The sequence below is a fragment of the Hipposideros armiger genome, unplaced genomic scaffold, assembly GCF_001890085.2.
Source record: "Hipposideros armiger isolate ML-2016 unplaced genomic scaffold, ASM189008v1 scaffold_682, whole genome shotgun sequence".
NCBI lineage: Eukaryota > Metazoa > Chordata > Mammalia > Chiroptera > Hipposideridae > Hipposideros > Hipposideros armiger.
The window spans coordinates 834,988-854,258 of NW_017732032.1; the positions used below are offsets into that span (position 1 = coordinate 834,988).

Consider the following 19,271-nt stretch of genomic DNA (forward strand, 5'->3'; position numbering starts at 1 on the left):
CACTGCGGCTGCTGGCCGCTCACGCTGGCTGCTAACTGCACACGGTAGCCCATGGCAACCCACTGCCACAGGGGCTGCAGCCTACGCTGACACCGTCTCCAGCGACTCCAGGTTGAGCTGTTGTTCAGCATCTTAGCTGTAGAGGGCAGTGTCACTGGCCCTCATATGTGGGATCCGAACCGGGGCCCTCTGGCGTCCCAAGCCAGTTCTTAACCATTGTGCCACTCGGCCGGCCCTAAAAGTGAACTTTTAAGTGTATTATCTACTAGAACATTTCCTGCCTTGGCAGAATGCTTCCTGCACGTTACTTAGCCGTTTAGGTGCTCTGGTTTCACACCTGTAAAGTGGAGATAAAACACCTAAGTTGTGGGTTGTTGTCGCTGATTTTATGGTAAAATATAGGGAAGCCACATAACAGCTGCTCATGAGCTCAGGTATCCTTTTAGGAGGAACTACCTATCCATGGTATCTTCACCACTAAATATTGGGTCTTCGGGAACGTCATGACGTATTTTTCTATGTTTTTCAGTGTAAAAATGCATCATGACTTTCCTGATGACCCAATAGCTACCTGCCCACACAGAACCCTTAGGATGTTGAATAATGTCAAATTTTATGCTGCAGTGTTTCTTTTGACTGGATTTGGGGTTTTGAGGTTTTAAAAAAATGGAAGTGATTAGGTAGTAAGACTATTGGCCTTGTCAGAGTAAGGTAGAACAGGCTCTTGGTTCAGAGAACCAAATTCTCTCTCCGGCAGCAATACTGAGGTGTACTGTGTTACGAAAAGGCCTGGCTTCCCTCCTTGATATCTTTCCTAACATTCACACCTGGGAATCTTGTTAAACCTTTAGAAAAGCTTTGCGTATTCAGACTGTCCCTTGAAGTAACTTATTTAGGAAGTAAAATCGTGATTATTTTTCTTTCCAATTATCCTGTTTCAAGATCTATCAGGTAACTTCCAGATCTGGAAGGCTGAGATTTAGTGACTGAATTCATGTCCTCCTTGTGAGTACTGGTAATAGGTTTATAGACTTCAAGCTTAATTAGACTTTGTCTTTGAGACTGATTCTGTCCTTATAGCACAGGTTTTCTTTCTAAATTATTTGTGCCTTCTAAGAAATATGTCCTCAAGTTCACCTTCCCTATCCAGTTAGGTTTTTCTTTGAGTCTTCCTTTTCCCAGTGACTCCCCTCCTAAAGCTTTCTATCTTTCTGATCGATTCTGGTGTAGCTGCTTTCTAGGCTTACTATGTAATACAGGCAGTTTTCTGAAATTTTTCTTCTCTCATTTTCTGAGATTAGGCCACTGTTTTCTGGATCCCCGTGCCACCTTCTTTCTTGATTTACTCTCATTTTATTGGACTATGTATTGAAATAACTTCCTAAGGAGTATAGTTGTTTGTTTTTTTTTTTAGCTGAGCCACCCTGCCAGCGGCAGCTCAGTTCGGGCTGGGATGCGAACCGCTGTTGCTCAGAGCTTGCATTCTTTAGCGAGCTCTTAACTAATGAGACACTCGGCCGGCCCTTAGATTTTAATGCTAAAAATGTTTTTATTCTGGCATTAAACTTGATTGATAATTTGGTTAGGTACAGAACTCTAGATCAAACTGAATTTTCCCTGAGAATTTGTGATGACATTTCATTGTCATCCAGCATCCATTGTTACAGTTTAGGAGCCTGATAGCATTTTGATTCTCATTCCTTTGTAGGTGTTTCTTTTTCTTCTGAAACCTATAAAGATCTTCTCTTTATCTCTACTGGTCTGAAATACCATAAGGTTGTACTTAGGTGTGGGTCTTTTTTCATGCATGGTGAGCCCTTTGAATCTGAAGTAATGTTCTTCAGCTCTCTGAAATATTCTTTTTGAAGATTTTATTGGGGAATTGGGGGACAGAACAGCTTTGGGGAATCGGGGAAGAGGAACAGACAAGTTGCTGTCCTTTTGTTCTTCAGTCTAGTTGTGGAGGACGTCGCTTCACTGGCCCATGTTGGTATTATCATTGCTCTCTTCCCGGCTGAGGTAGCCGCTTGCCAGCCATTGGATGGCTGTTCACAGCAGCTCACGAAAGCTCATGCCTGCTGCCTGCCAGCCCCACTGCAGCCTATGCCATCACCGGCGACTCATGGCAGCCCANGAACAGACAAGTTGCTGTCCTTTTGTTCTTCAGTCTAGTTGTGGAGGACGTCGCTTCACTGGCCCATGTTGGTATTATCATTGTGTTCTTCCCGGGTGAGGCAGTTGCTCGCCAGCCATTGGACGGCAGCTCATGCCGGCCGCCGGCCACTCACCGTAGCTTAATGGCAGCCCGCTGCAGCCTCACTGTAGCCTACGCCATTGACTTACGGCAGCCCAGCTCCAAGTTGAGCTGTTGTTCACCATCTTAGCTGTAGAGGGTACAGCGTCACTGGCCCATGTGGGATCTGAACCCGGCAACCCTGTTGCTCAGCGCTCGCGCTCCCAAGCCAACTCTTAACCAACGAGCCCCTCGGCTGGCCCTGAAATATTCTTTTATTTAATATATTGCAAGAATTTCTGAAAGAAACAGAGCAAGAGTTTATTCCAGCAGTTGTCAAAACCTGTGTGTTCTAATATGGTAAGTCATTAGTCACGTGGCTAATTAAATTTAAGCTTAAATGAATTGCAGTTAAATTATGAATGTAGTTCCTAAGTTGCACCAACCATATTTCAAGTGCTCAATAGTCACACATGGCTAGTGCAGATATACAAGATACAGAACATTTCCATCATTACAGGAAGTTCTATTGATTAGCCCTGGTCTGTGGACTCAATGAAATTGCAAACAACATAATCTCTTTTTTTAAAACCCCAGGAAGAGATACCAAGGTTCAAAGAATACATTACAAGACAAGAGAGGCTGATAGAAAGTGGACTGACAGAATTCAGGCAGAAGCTGAAGAAACAAATGAAAATATGATCAAGATAAAAGCCACCACAGAGGCAACTATAAGAATAAATATCCCGCAGTATATAACCAGGGGCAGAAGAACTGGGCTTTATGAAATCACACAAATGAAGTGGTTAAAAAATAATAGATACAAAAATGATTATGGAGAAGATGGCTAGATATAGGAGACAGATAAAGGAGACAAAGACATATAAGTGAAATTCCAAAAGAAGGGGCCACAACCAATGAACTAGGAAAATATTTGTAATGGAAGAAATCTTCCTGAAATAGAGATAAAATCTTTCTTGTTTCAAGAAATTGACAGAATGATAAAACCACCACCCCATAATCATAGTAATATTTAGTGAACTTTTAAAACATTATAGGGACATCCACACAAATACTGTGTTAGAATACAGTGGAACAGTGTCTACAAAGTTCTGAGAAAAATGTAAGAATTTTATACCCAGCCAAAATGTCATGCATTGATATTTTTAAATATTCAGGAACTCAGGGACTGTAGCACCCATTAGTCCTTCGTGACAGACAGCCTTATTTGATAATGAACCTAGCAAACCAAAGGACTAATCAATAAAAATAACTCTAGAATGGAGAAATTCTGATAAAAGGATTTGTAGTGAGTGTTGAATTCACTTAATATAAAACTAGAAAATACTGGGAAGGGGAGGTGTGTAAGTATGTTAATTTCCACATATTTCATCGTGGAGTGACAGTAGATACTGGCTTTAAAATTGATTCATGCAGTACAAGCAAAACATGACTTTTTATCATAATCTTTCTTTAACGGGTTAAGAACTAATTATGACTAAACATTTACTTCAAGATCAGTATTCGTATATTTAACAAATGAACATTGTGTGCTTTCTATATGTCAGGCAGTATTGTAGGCACTTGGGATACATCAGTGAACAAAATAGATGACAGTCCTTTTCCTCGTTGAGAATTATATTCTAGTAGAGGTACACAGGCATAAATAAGTGATAACTGCTTGGGGAGGAAAAAAAGAGTATAAGATAGATTTTGGGTTACAAAAGTGGTCAGGGTTTGCTGAGATAACATTTGAGCAGAGACTTGTGAGATATCTGATAGACATCAAAGACATGTACAAACCTGAATTTGGGAAACAGGACTACAGTGGAAATGCAAAATTGGGCGTTGTTGGGACATAGATGAAATTTAAACCCTGAGACAGAATGAGATCACCCAAGGAGGGATTGTAGATAAACTAAGACCAAGGACTAAGCCCTGGGGTTGGCAACATTATGAGGCTCCTGCAAAGGACCGAGGAGGCGTGGCCAGTGAGGGAAAATGAAACCCAGAGCTTGGGTCCTGGAAGCCAAGTGGGGAAAGTGAATCACAGAGGAGAGTGCTGCTAGGACAAGTCAGATGAGGGCTGAGAACGGGTGACCTTGTTGAACAGTTTTGGTGAAGTCATGGCCTGATTAAAGCAAGTCTAGAGGATATAGGATGATAAGAATTGGAGAAAAGGAGGTGGCAAAAAAATGGGATGAGAGTTTTTGTTTTAAGGGGGGGAGAATAGCTGTTTGTATGTTAATGAAAATGATCCAGTAGAGGGTGTAGGGGCAGAGAGGAGAGAGGTGCTGGAGCAGTAAGGAGGGGGCTTTAGCTAGGAACACAGATGGCTTGGGGATAGAGGCCACTTCAGTTGCTGGTAGGTGGGTAGACGCGGTAGGCAGTGGGTCTTCTGATTGTTTCGGTTTCCAGTGAAGGAAGAAGATCATGTGAGAGTGAGGATGGGGAGGTGATAATAGAGATTTGAGGAGAGAGGAGAATGTGGAAAACAGGAGGAAGTAGAGAAGGTCAACTGCAGGTCCAGGGTCATGAATTCAAAGTGAAACTATGAGGGGAGGGAGGGAGGGAGTTGGAGAGAGAGAGAGAGAGAGAGAGAGAGAGAGAGAGAGGCTCAGCAAGAGAGAGCACACGAGCGCATGTGTCCAACCAGATTTGGCTGCACAGGTGCTGGTACAGAGACAAAGAGGAAAATTGCATTTAACCAAGTTTGTGGTTAGGCCAAGCCAGTGTGATAAAATGAAAAGGGGTGTGGCAAGGGGTGAGAGCCAGGGAGTGGGACTGAACTCCAGTAAATTCTAATGTAATCATTTTTGTTTAAAACTAGCATGTTACAATATCCAATTTTCATTAAAACTCTGTTCACTCTTCCATTCTTTTATTTATAAATATGCATAGAAATATCTGAATAATCTGTAAATTCTATTGATAGTTCCAGGTGGTAGGATTTTGAGCATATTTTAATTTTTTAATACTTTAGAATACTTTTCTTAAATAATAAGCTGTATAATTTCTGCAATAAACTACATATATGTATATATGTGTGTATATATACGTGTGTGTATGTGTGTGTGTGTATATATATATATATATATATATATGTATATATATATATATATATATATAGGCAAAGTTGCAGAAACATAAAGGAATGGAAATATAAACATTAAGTTCAGAACCCCTGGGGTAGTCGGGGGGCTGCTGGGGGAGACAAAACTGAAGGCAGAAGGCAGTTTGGTTAAAGGTCAGTTGCTAGACTGCAATTTGTATTTTACTTGGCAGGAAATGGCACCATTCCGTGCTAGAGACTAAGGTGACTGGACCTTTGTTTTAGGAAACCTGACCGAGAGCAGTGTCTAAGGGTGTTTAGTAGGCTCTCTTTTTATGATGTTAATGTACACTGCAACCCAATAACATATTTTTCTATCTTGGCAAAAATTATAATGAAATTTTTCTAGAAGCTTAGGTGAGAATAACAAAACAATATCACCAATTTCATAAGGTTGTTTTGAGGAGTAAGTGGTATATTTTAAGGGCTTAGCGTCATGCTTGGCATGTGGTCGTGGTGGGTGAATGTTTGGTGTTATTATCTATCACAACCACCATCGTTCCTTATTACAGATTCTCCATGAAATGTTCTCCATATAAGCTTGGTTTTTGCTGATTTTTAAAATTAGATCAATGTTCCTTTAACAAGCAATTTACTTGAAGTGATGTATCTTCCCCCCTCCTCTCCAAGTAATTTTTCTCTCCCAGGAACTATTGGGTTTTCTGAAATCTTAATGGACTATATTTTTAGATATTGTAGTATCTATTAGCATTGCAAATAAGCATTCCCTAATTTTCGGTCTTCAGGGGCTTTTATTGAAGCGCCCTTGAAGCAGTATAAAGTAAGCCTATATTTTGCTATTGCTAATGAGATTGTTGCTAAGTCAAATTTTTCTTCAGTTTTGAAATATAAAATACTAGGTGAGATGTAAAGATTATTATTCTATAAGGCTTGAGGAAAGTATGATGCCAAGTCTATTTTTTAAAAAAATAGAAAAAACTGGGAAGGAAATTTATTAACATAATGATGGACTCTTTTGTTGGTGGGACTGTTGGTAATTTTTTAAAATACTAAATTTTATACAGTGAACATAGGTTTCTTAAAAAATGAGAAGATGAGGGCCAGCCGAGTGGCTCGTTGGTTAGGAGTTGGCTTGGGACGCCAGCTCTGAGCAGCAGGGCCCCGGTTCAGATCACACATATGCGGGCCAGTGACGCTGCGCCCTCTACAGCTAAGATGGTGAACAACAGCTCGACCTGGAGCTGGGCTGCCGTGAGTCACTGGCAGCGGCGTAGGCTGCAGTAGGGCTGGCCCGCAGCGGGAGTGAGCCGCCGTGAGCGGGTCCAATGGCCGGCAAGCGACTGGCTCAGCCGGGAAGAGCGCAGTGATAATACCAACATGGGCCAGTGAAGCGACATCCTCCACAACTAGACTGAAGAACAAAAGGACAGCAACTTGTCTGTTCCCCTTCCCTGATTCTCCAATGCTGTTCCCCTCCCCCAATTCCCCAATAAAATCTTAAAAAAAAAAATCAGAAGATGAAAATAAAGGTCTGGATTCTAAAGACAGGCACCTCCTCACTCTGTCTCCCACCCCTCACTAGTTCACTGACTTTGGGCAAGTCCTATAACATCTCAGAGCCTTTATTTATCTGGAAAAGGTGAGAATTAGATGAAATAAAAATACGTAGAAAAGTTAAGGAAATTGTGAAATGCCATGTAAATGGTAGTTATTATTAGAAGTAGTCTTAATTTTAGGAAATTGTGCTCTTCTGTTTTGGAGACACCTTATTCTAAAGCTCTAGTTCTCTATTACTACATTAGAAGAAGGCACTTATACAGAAATCATACGTACGATGAGTCAATTTTAACGAAGCCGCCTTTGTTTTTAGAAATTTGTTTTTAATTGTAGCTTTAAAATCACAGTGAAATTTTGAGTACTTAATAGGACTATCAAAATATTTTTTAAACAAATCGCTTCTGTAATATTTCATATTTGGAATAATTTCATAGGTTGAGTTAGTGGGACAAATTCTAAAGGTGAATTCTCTTGTCAAGTGATAGAATAGCTTTGCTCAGCTCAGATAAGCCTGTATATTTGAAATGTGTTTCCCACACGTTTATGAAAGCAAACAGAAAGTTCTTTTACTCCAAGTTACAGTTAAATACATGACATTTTGCAAGCTCCAAAGTGATTAGATTTTCCAGTCATCAAAGGTTTTATCTTACAAGTACTGACAGACTAATGTACACAAAAACAGCGAGCCTGACCTTGTTCTTTGTAAACATAAGGACATTTGATCTTCTAGTACTTGTTAGAATCAGTTTTGACAAACCTTGCCAAAAGAGGCCAAGCTTCATCAGCAATATCAACGGTCAGAGATGAGTTCTCTGAAGATATAACAGATTTACTGAGGATTCTCCTGCTAGTTTGGTGAGATCTTCATCCTTATGCTATCTCGGTTTAAAATTCCAAAGCCACTTATAAGAAAATAACATTGGTTCAGTCAGCTATGTCATAAAAATATTTAACTTTGAAAAAGGGTAAGTATATCAGGCTAGAAATAAGGACATAATGCTGATTCTTTCTCCCTACAAACCATTTTTATAAAGCTTAGTCAAGAAACTTGAATTTAGGTAGTTATGTGCAGAGTTCAGAGAACCTCGTTTTGTTTTTGTTAAACCTCAAAGGGTTTAACCAACTGATCTCTTAACCCAGTCTGCCATTCTCTCACTGGTAACCAAAGACCTTGCCTCCTATTTCATATCCACGGTTGAAGCCACCAGCCATGAACTTCTCCGACTTTCTGCATTCCCCCTTTCTCTAAACACAGTGTAGCTACGTTCTCATCCATGTTTACATTGTCAACTCTCAGAAGGATAGTATATTTCTTCTCCTGGTTAAGGAACATTCCTTTATCTTTGCACCTAGTTTCATCTCCCTTTTCCTCTGACATCTTGATCCAGAAATTTCACCGTGTTTTGCTTCAGCCTTTCACTTTCTAGTATATTTTCTCCCACAGATGGGGCATGCATGACTCTTTTTATCAGTTAAACAAAACTCCTTGACCCTGCAAGCCATTCTAGTTACTGCCCCCTTTGTTTTCTATTCTAAATTAGACTTCTTAAAGAAATTTGCACCTTCCATTGATTTCCTCAACCCACTTTAATCTGACCTCATACAGCCTTCACTACACTGCTTTTCACCGGGAGCATGAATGACTTCTGAGTTCCTCTAGCCAATGCAGACATCACTCCTTGACTTCCGTGCATGCTGCATTAGCCATGCACCTTTCTAGGATTCTTGGAATTTTTAACACTCTACCTTCCTTCATGACTTTCCACCAACCTCCCCTTCTGTCCTTTCTCGGGTTCCTTTGTGCACTGCTTTTTGCCCTTCCTTAAACTATGACACTCGCAGGATTGCCTCCTTCCACTCTTTCCTCACACTACAAGTTCTCACTGTGTGATCACAAGGCTTAGTTAACATGGAGCTGATGGCTCCCAAATCTGTGTGTCAGCTTTTAGCTTTCAGGCTTGAATATCCAGCAGCTAACGTCACATCTTGGTCATTTATTGAATAATCGATTCATGAATATTCTGAGCATCTACCACCAGACTCTGTCTTAAAAGATTGAATAAAGAAAAGACAGGTTCTGCTCTATCAGTGGGGGAAGCCCAGACGATGACAATGCAGCAAATCGGACACTCAGAGAAACAATCAAAGGGCGCTGTGAGCACAGAGGGATAGGGGCAGGCACCGGTTCTGAGAGTTTTTAGGGATGTTAACCCTTGGTCCTTAAGTTAATTAAACATGCAGGAAGAGAGATCCTTTTCCTCATTTCTCTTAACATTTCTTCCCCCAGTTACTCAGTTACCTAACTCAGAAATCCCATAGTTAGCCTTGGCTCCTTTGTCATGTTCAATTCTCAGTTGGGCACCAAGCTCTACCATTTCAGTCCTAGGATAGGCCTCAAGTCCAGCCCTCTTCCCCGTCTGTACTACCTCTGTCCTGATTCGAGGCCTTGGCATCTGCCTCCTGCATTATTTCAATAGAGTCACAAGTGGTATCCCTGTTTTATGTCTTGATCCCTTTGTATCTACCTTTCTTAAGGCCAGTGTAGTGTAGCAAAAATGGTGATCTCACCCTTCACTGCTTGGCTTGAAAGTATCCCATCATTTACAGCAGAGGTTCTCAAACCTCTAATCAGAATCCCTGGGGCAGGGAACCTTTAAATCTGTCTATATATCAGGCCCCATCCCTATAGATTTTGATTCTAGAGAACTGCTGGCACTGGCCAGTGTTTTTAAGTTCCCTAAGAGATTTTGACACCTGACCAGATTGAGAAACCTCCAAACTACCAGGATCAAGTCTGAGCTGCTTTGCCTACTTGCGCAAGACCCTCCATGACCAGGCTTCGGCTTAGCCGTTGGCCACATTTCCCACCATGCCCTGCGTGTCTAGATAAAACCATTCAGTTTAATGTGAATCAGATTAAAGACTGTATTTGTAAAAAAGACTTTGAAAACAGTAGCATTTTATTTAAATATCCACTATTATAATTTGTTACGTGTTTCCTGCCTTTTTAGTGGATGATGCTGGCAAAATAGAACACGACGGTTCCTCTGGAATGACCTTGGATGCAGAGTCGGAAATTGATCCTTGTAAAGTGGATGGCAGTTGCCCAGAAGTCATCAAGGTGTACATTTTTAAAGCTGACCCTGGAGAGGATGACTTAGGTAAGAGGAAACCTTCAGCATATTGTACCTCCTGATAACTTTTGGGTGGTTTAGATTGAGAACATTTGAAATCTTTTGTGAAGATGACTTTTAAGCAAGGATTCCAATGTAGCAGTAGAAAAGTATGTAAAATGTAATAAGTAAAACAGGTAGAAATGAAGTTTTCACATAAATTCTTGGAGCTGTCATCTTCCCTGATAGGTGGCACCGTAGACATTGTGGAGAGTGAGCCTGAGAATGATCATGGAGTTGAACTACTTGATCAGACTAGCAGTATTCGTGTGCCAAGGGAAAAGATGGTTTATATGACTGTCAATGACTCTCAGCAAGAAGATGAAGATTTAAGTAAGTAGGTGGCCTTTTTGTGGGAGAAAATTTTATGTTCCTGTAGCTCTTTTTTTTAAAAAAAAAAAAATAAATATAACCAGTAATTGAAGGAAACAAGTGTTATTGTAGAAATTATTACACTGCCATATTCCAAAGTAAACATCAGTGACTCATTATGCATGCTTAGAATGTCGCTTTATAAACAAATTCTGGTGAAAACCAAGAAATGAATGATTCATTAAAGTATTTGGGTGCTTACTACGTGAAGGCTCTGTTGTAGGTTTATAACATTTGAACCTTCTTTCTACTTACCTAAGTACTGAATTCAAATGAAATTATCTTTCCTGTGATCTCTGTAAACCTGGCCACAAAAGTTTATATGATTTTCTACTTAGATGTTGCTGAAATCGCTGATGAAGTTTATATGGAAGTGATTGTGGGAGAAGAGGATGCTGCAGCAGCAGCAGCAGCCGCTGCACACGAACAGCAAATCGATGACAATGAAATCAAAACCTTCATGCCGATAGCATGGGCAGCAGCTTACGGTAAGTCGCATAGCAGCTCTTAGGACTGACTTGGTTCTTGAACATGAATTCTTGATTGTAAGATGGTTTCTGTGGTCTTAGGTTTCAGAAATCTGAAATACCAGCACCTTATAAGGGTTATTTGATATGGACAAGAGTAGGGGAAGATTTATAAAGTCTACTTTTTGTCTTTATTTTTAACAGGATTTTCCTTCATGTGTATATTACGTAGAAGGAAGTACTGCAAGAAGTACATAGGCTTTCAAGCTGGAACTTGTCATCTTGATTATGTCTGGCCCATGCCTGTATAATTTTGGGAGACAAGAAAGGAGTCCATGGGGCAAAATGCTGACATGTGTTTTTTTAGATTTTGAAGCTAGGCCATTTCCAACAGCCTCGCTATAATAAATGTGGTCATGAAACCCATTCATTACCTAGGATGGGGAACTTCTGTCATTCATGAGTATCATGCTTTACTTTTCGTTGTTGTAATTAATAAAGAATCCCTAATTCTTTATAATTTATAATACAGTATAATTTTGTTTTTTAATGCGCATTGTTAGGTAATAATTCTGATGGAATTGAAAACCGGAATGGCACTGCAAGTGCCCTCTTGCACATAGATGAGTCTGCTGGGCTCGGCAGACTGGCTAAACAAAAACCAAAGAAAAGGAGAAGACCTGATTCCAGGCAGTACCAAACAGGTGAGGGCACATGAGTCCCACAGCGCAGCGTGCTTTGCGAGCTCTCAGATGAAGCTCTAGTATGTATCCACAGAGGTGTTGTGATGGCATTTTAGCTGCTAGACCACATGTAGCTTTTGTGTATTGAATTTGAAAACATAATTTTAAGAATTCAGTGATATTCATGAATGATTTCCTTGGATAAAAAGAAACGGAATGGATCAAACGTGGATGAAAAAATTGAAAACTCTGGTGTTTTTTGTTTTTTAACTAAAATATATTTGAAGAATCTGATTATGTCAGCATAAAGCAGGCATAATTTAGAGAGCAGCAGGACAGGGACTTCAGTTCGTGTGACATATTCCTGTCTAGTCTCATATGCCGATTTACATGTTAAAAATTTTATAGGTATATTTAAGCTTTACTGTAAATTGACATAAATTGTTTTTTGGAATAACCAAAGCAGAAATTGTGACTGTGAAACTTGATTCTCTTGAATAATTTCCCACCAATTTCCAAATTGATAACAGCTTCAGTCACTAGTTGATGGAAGTTACATATTTATCCATTTATTTTTTTCAACTGGAGGGAATGAGATTGATACAGTCCTACTGAATGAAGTTTCCAGACCAGGTTCTTCTTTACGATGAGGTTGCTATATCTCTTATGTTGAAAAATGGTAATAAAAGGAATGTTAAGTAGCAAATAGCCTAACTGAGCAGTGTTTGTCCAATAGTGTTCAGAACACACACTTTAAATTCTTGAAGATACCAGAACAGAACTTGGTTTGATCTCTCATGCACCTTTCTTTTCCCTTCTTAGCAATAATTATTGGCCCTGATGGACATCCCTTGACTGTCTATCCTTGCATGATCTGTGGGAAAAAGTTTAAGTCAAGAGGTTTTTTGAAAAGGCACATGAAAAACCATCCTGAACACCTTACCAAGAAGAAGTACCGCTGTACTGACTGCGATTACACTACCAACAAGAAGATAAGTTTACACAACCACCTGGAGAGCCACAAGCTGACCAGCAAGGCAGAGAAGGCCATTGAATGTGATGAGTGTGGGAAGCATTTCTCTCACGCTGGGGCTTTGTTTACTCACAAAATGGTGCATAAGGAAAAAGGAGCCAACAAAATGCACAAGTGTAAATTTTGTGAATACGAGACAGCTGAACAAGGGTTATTGAATCGCCACCTTTTGGCGGTCCACAGCAAGAACTTTCCTCATATTTGCGTGGAGTGCGGTAAAGGTTTTCGTCACCCATCAGAGCTCAAAAAGCACATGCGAATCCACACCGGGGAGAAGCCGTACGAATGCCAGTACTGCGAATATAGATCTGCAGACTCCTCTAACTTGAAAACGCATGTAAAAACTAAGCACAGTAAAGAGATGCCATTCAAGTGTGAAATTTGTCTTCTGACTTTCTCAGATACCAAAGAGGTTCAGCAACATGCTCTTATCCACCAAGAAAGCAAAACACACCAGTGTTTGCATTGCGACCACAAGAGCTCGAACTCAAGTGATTTGAAACGACACATAATTTCAGTTCACACGAAGGACTACCCCCATAAGTGTGACATGTGTGATAAAGGCTTTCACAGGCCTTCAGAACTCAAGAAGCACGTGGCTGCCCACAAGGGTAAAAAAATGCACCAGTGTAGACATTGTGACTTTAAGATTGCAGATCCATTTGTTCTAAGTCGCCATATTCTCTCAGTTCACACAAAAGATCTTCCATTTAGGTGTAAGAGATGTAGAAAGGGATTTAGGCAGCAGAATGAGCTTAAAAAGCATATGAAGGCACACAGTGGCAGGAAAGTGTATCAGTGTGAGTACTGTGAGTATAGCACTACAGATGCCTCGGGCTTTAAGCGGCATGTCATTTCCATTCATACGAAGGACTATCCTCACCGTTGTGAGTACTGCAAGAAGGGGTTCCGAAGACCTTCCGAAAAGAACCAGCACATCATGCGACATCATAAAGAAGTTGGCCTGCCCTAACAATACTTCTCCAGACATTTGCAGAGATGTTGGCCTTGAAGCAGAAATTTAATTTTAAAGCCAGCCTCTTTCACATGAAATACTGTATATTGATTTATGCTGTGTACAAATAGAGTTATTGCTTCTAGTTGACTTTTTTTTTTTTTTTTTACATTTTGTTCAACAGTGTGTTCTGGTTTCTATTCAGTTTGTTTAATCAGTGGGGAAAAGCAGCAACAACCAAGAGTTGCTTTTAATAACATAATCCCTGATTCTATACTGAAGTTTTCTATCTTAGAAGTTTTCTATTTATTTAAATATTTACCTTGCTTACCTTGATGGTACTCTTCTAAGACCATTTAACTTAAGGTAACTTTAGATTGGTTACTCTGAAAGTAATCATATTGACTCATTTTTCACCCCGTATTTTTCTCACAATAAAATTGTCAGAGACATCTACTAACATAAAATGGGAGATTTTACAGTCAGGTCTAATTATACTAACATGGCTGTCATTTACTTGTCTTGCTTAATCTTTTCAGACTACATGACAATGAAAGTTTCCATTTGAGCTTTTGCATCCCTGGCATTGCTGAGTAAAGAACAGTGGCTGGGTCTGTGTTTACTTTTCGTTTTGTTTAGCAGATGAAATATACTTTTGGGGGGGTTGGCTTTCTTTGGAGTATTTACATCTTTTGTCAGCGTAGCAAACTTTTAGTAAACTTTATTGAAAAATTTTGCTTGATCCTGTTGTATTTTGATTATTCTGTCTGTGCTGCTTTGTCTTGGAATGGTTGTGTGCTACCAATGAGACTTATTGAGGACTGCATTTTGGAATCTCCTAGAGGTCATTTGTGGCTCATAGAATCTTTTGCAACTTTATATATGTAAATGTACCCTGAATTATATATATGCACATATATATATATATATATATAAAAACATGTATCTGTGTGTATTGCTTATTTTACATATTTATACACACAACCCCAAGTAGTAGTTTAAAATCTATAATGAAAAGTATTGAATTTACAATAACATGAAAGATGCAGGGATGTATGAGAGAGCATTTTGTAAATGACGCTCTTCAGAGAGACTACTCAGGTGAAGAATTAGAAGGAAAATAAGGACACTAGTATTTTTAAAGAGTAAAGGTATTTTCTTTGAAATATCTTTGGTAATTGAAAAATAGAAGTTGAGATGTTTCTAGATAGAATGTTTTCATACAACTTCAGCTCCATGCCTTTATATTTTTCTGAAAAGCTAATGAGTATTCAGACATACCTCCCTCAGTTCTCTCTGATAAGCCCGTAAGGGACCTCTGCATCACCAAGCGAGGGGGACTACGGAAGCTACCGCTCCATGTACCAGAGATTGGGTGCTACTTCATGAATTTACACTTGGCAAGTTCAGCCTGCTCTGTTATTTTTAAGTTACAGTTAGCAAACTTGAAAAAACTTCACCCTCAAGTTGGCATTGATTAGAAGATCAAGGTGTGTTTTCAGTGCATGAGGAACATCTGAGGCCTTATTTGGAACATCCCCAAGTCGTTCACAGTTTTGTTTTTCTTTGAGAGTTGACATTTTTAAACAAATACTTCTGCATCAGAGTAATGAACTCAGTTAATTAGAATTGGGTTACTTTAGGATGAATGTTGGAGAACGAAACAGGTTTGGGGGTCCTTAGGTTGGCTGTCGGCACATGAGTATCTGGCACATTGTGGGAGAGTTAGGACTTTTCCTCCCACTTGATAGCTGCCTTGCCACTTCATTATGGTGCTCCGTCCCCTTCGTGCTTTTAGGTTTTTATCTTTCATCTTTCTCTTTGCCGTTGATATTTGTATTCAAGAGTTTATAGGGTTAGAAATCTAAGTATTTGGTGTTTGGCAAGCCTCTGAAGTGCTAGATTGATTTAGCCCACGTCTAAATCAAGTACTTTGGGCTGGTATGAACTTCAACCTGAATGCCAGTCAAAACCAAGGCATGGGCCTATCCCTGTGGGAACTCCTATGCCCTCTTGGCCTCCATAACGTGCTTTTTTAAAAAAGGTAACTTAAAATTGTGTGATTCATTGCCCCGCAGTACTATTCTTGAAAGCTCTGTCTGTTTTTTTGTGAGAACCTTTAAAATCTCCCTTATTTTTTATTTTTCCCAGAGAATGTAAAACACTTAAATGAAAGTGGAAATTAATTAATTTTAAAACATTCTGTAAAATTTGAAAGTATAAATAATTGGTCATTTAACTATATTTTTTTAAATAAACTGAAAGATAAAGAACACAACATTTTACACACTTTATATTTCTCTTACATAGTCTGGAATCATACACAGTTCTTTTCTTTTTAAAGCACAATATTGAAACCTTTAAAAGGTATTTAAGGGTTTGGTCAAGTGAATATGCTAAAATGTATTTGTCTGTATAAAGAGAAAATTAAATTGTAGTCACCGTTATGTACTGACATTAGTTACAACCTAGTTTTAATTCCTAAAACAATTTTGATTAGCAAAGCTAAAAAAATGGATGTTTCAGTTAAATGTTTTAAAGAGGTACAGATTTTTACAAGGACATAATATAAGTTATTGTTCTGTAGAAATATCCTATTAAATATTGTATGTCCCTCCCTCTGTACACTTTGTAAAAAAAAGTAAAATACATAAAAAGAAAATCATATAGGGATGTGTGACATTATTGTAATTGTGTACTTGAGAATAACGTGCAAAAATAAAAATCAGAATATTTTCCTGTTAATGAATGTTTAGTCTATTTGATACCAGTACTAAGTTAATGCTTTTTCTTAAAAAAAAAATATGTACAGTTTTTGTAAACCTAATAAACATCAAAAGCAGTGGATTATTTTCATTTCCCCATTTCTTAATTCCTTTTATCCAGCAGTGGAATGCAAAATGCTTGATGGCTTTGAATTTTGTGACCCGGGTGCAAATACTGATAATATTTCAGCCCTGCTAAGTTATCATTTCAGAGAAGTTAAGAGGTGATTTGGTGAGTCCTTTGATGAGCATGTCCTTGGAATTCATTTTTTTCTTTTATCTTCATAAAGGATTTATTTTATTAGCATCCCTAAATTCCCGAGATAGATTTCTCTTGCATAAAGTGGTTTTTGAGAGCACTTAAAGTTCATTTCAGTATCAGTCCACAACACATTTGATCAGTGGGGGTCGTCCCCACCTCCACAGGAGAAGCCCTGCCCCTCGAGTTAGTCCTCTGTGCCCAGTTGGGAGGGCTCTAGTTGACATTAACATACAGGAGAATGGTCATTGTCATAACAAAAATCAGAAGTTAGGTAAAAGTTATCAGGAGTCAAAAAAGAACAAGATAGATTTGAGGCATCTTTGATTTTTAAAGATGAGATCCTGCAGATCTTCAGCTATGTAGGAACAAGTGTTCGCCTAATCCTTGAAACAGTGAATAATCAAAACTTGAGTAAATGATCAAGAGGACATGGTGAGCATCTGTCCAGACCCGTAAATCAGACAAAATCCTAGCATGCTGAGAAACTTGGTTGTAATAGAATGTCTGACAGACAACACCTTACCAACCTATCCCAGGCAGTCAGATCATGCATTGCTCTGTTCTGTGGGAATCTTACTCAGTATTAACAATTTCCTTTATTTCCCACAAATTCTAGGATTCATGGAAAAAGCACAACCAGTCAGAATCTTAAAGGGCTGCTGTTTCAGAGCAGTGGTTTTCAAAGGGTCTGGCAGCAGCCAGGGACTTGGTTAAACATGCAAATTCTCAGCCCCGCCCCAGACCCACTGGATTGGGATATGGGGCACGGGACCCAGTTAGTGACCTGGTGTCTTAACATGGCCTCCAAGTGATTCTGATGTATGCTCAAGTTTGGGAAACACTGTTTTAGAGCCCTTGAGGAACTTCAAAGATTGTTGGTGCAACATTTTGTGTGGTGGACAAAAAACATGTACACGCGTGTGCCAGAAATAAGTTGAAAGTGAAGTGGGGCTCAAATTACACCTTGGGTTTACCCCTCTTCAAATGTGTACTTGCCAGTCAATAAGCAAATCCTTTATCTAGTACACATGTAAATAGCCTGTAGTTCATGAATCTTGTCTGGCCTCCCCTAAGTTACATTTCTCAAAGGTAAATAGAACTCAGGAAGGTTCAGCACGTTAAGTAAAACAGAAGAGCTGAAAAGTGTGTGTGTAATCAATTGGCCCAAGTTAAGTAATTCATATCTGAGAAACCATTTTGCCACATTCTGCGGCTGTTTAAGGTCAAAATTAAGTTTGCCCTTTTGGATTTTGTTTTACCTTTTGTGTATATATTGCCTGCCTTTTTCATAAAATAATTCATGGATTTGTTATATATTGTTCCTGTTATTTTTGACATCTTTGCTATTGTAAATAAATTCCTATTTTAAGTTACTCTAGTGGAGTGTTGCCTATAGACACACACACACACGGACATGAGGAAACAAATCGCACAGTTAAATTCCCAACACGGTATAACATGGAAATTCTTAGTCTATTAAGTTTGAGGTAAAAATCCAGAATGATTTTCCTTTACTTGGTTTTTCCTATTCGCTTGGTCTCTTGTGTTACTGGTATCAGTGAACACAGGATTTGGCTTTGTGGTGAGCTGCTGATGTTGTAAAGCCACTAGGGAACTTGGCTGCAGAAAACCTGCTTAGGAATTATAGATGGCATTTATTCATTCATGATGTGAATTATCACAAAAATATCTAAACACATTGATGAAAATAGAATAGTTAACTAGACCTATATTATTTTGCTTTCCAAGAGAGGCCAGTTTCTGCTTTTCCTTCATGCTTATGTTTGGCTTTAAAAGCAGAACCCATTTTCTTTAGCCTGAGCTGCTTTGAACTAAGGGGAACTATTGCAAAGCCATCTGTTGTGGTTTTGGAGGTTCTAATTATACCTGTCTTCCTCTCTGGGTTCTAACCACATTGAAAATAGACACAAGAAACCACAAACTGAGTGTGACTTCATCTAGTAAAGCTGGACTGGGAGACCCAGAGGCCGAATCTGTTTCCTCCCAATCTAAGCCTTGACTGATGCAGCCAGTCCCTCAAAGGTGTGGGGCCCACCCTACCTTGTGTGAGCTATAGAGAGACTGCTTGGTGTCCCACCAGAAAGGTGGAGCAGGTGAGACAGAATGGCTGCAACAGCCTCCCCAACCCTCCCAGGCTGGGACTCGGAAGGTGGAGGGGCTCCCTTATGCCATCCTTATAAAACAATAAGGGTTAGTCCAATTCTGAGTGGCCCTCTGGCATGAGCCCACTAGCAAAGTGTGAGGTTTTTACCTTTAGCCTCGCATATAAGTGTTCATTTCCCCCTGTTGACTTTTACTGTCCCCTCTTGTGGTGACAGAATTTCGAAGGTTAATTTCCTGTTTCTCCCAGGGCAGTATGCTTTAGTTTTTCTTAAAAAAAAAACAAAAAAACTTTTAAAGGGCAAATTTACTTAACTACGCAAAGATGGAAACCTTGTGGATTATTTTTATTGCATGTTTTCATACCAAAGTTTGGAAAAATGATCACCCACAATGCCACTTGCTTTATTAAAGGGGCTGTTCATCTTTGTTCTTTTCCCGTCTTAGTCCATACACATAAATCTATCTTGTAACCACAACATTGATTCTATGTTCAGCAATTTTCTTTCCAAACATCAAGTATTTCCATATCTGTTGGTTGCCTTAAAAATTTTTAATGCACATTTTTTTTTTTTTT

General features: G+C 39.2%; 1 protein-coding gene across 7 annotated transcripts in view; it reads left to right on the top strand.

Moving 5' to 3' along the window:
- ZFX (zinc finger protein X-linked) overlaps nt 1–17,946 on the top strand; it is a 51,834-nt gene extending 33,888 nt beyond the window's left edge. For 6 of the 7 annotated variants that reach the window (XM_019626534.1, XM_019626532.1, XM_019626533.1 and 3 more), the window contains 5 exons: nt 9,875–10,024; nt 10,226–10,369; nt 10,747–10,896; nt 11,439–11,579; nt 12,381–17,946. In XM_019626534.1, the coding sequence (XP_019482079.1) occupies nt 9,875–10,024; nt 10,226–10,369; nt 10,747–10,896; nt 11,439–11,579; nt 12,381–13,564 (1,769 nt within the window). In that variant the 3' untranslated portion in view covers nt 13,565–17,946. The remainder of the gene's footprint in view (nt 1–9,874; nt 10,025–10,225; nt 10,370–10,746; nt 10,897–11,438; nt 11,580–12,380) is intronic. The other variant, XM_019626538.1, reaches the window with a different exon arrangement.
- The last annotated feature ends 1,325 nt before the right edge of the window (nt 17,947–19,271 follow it).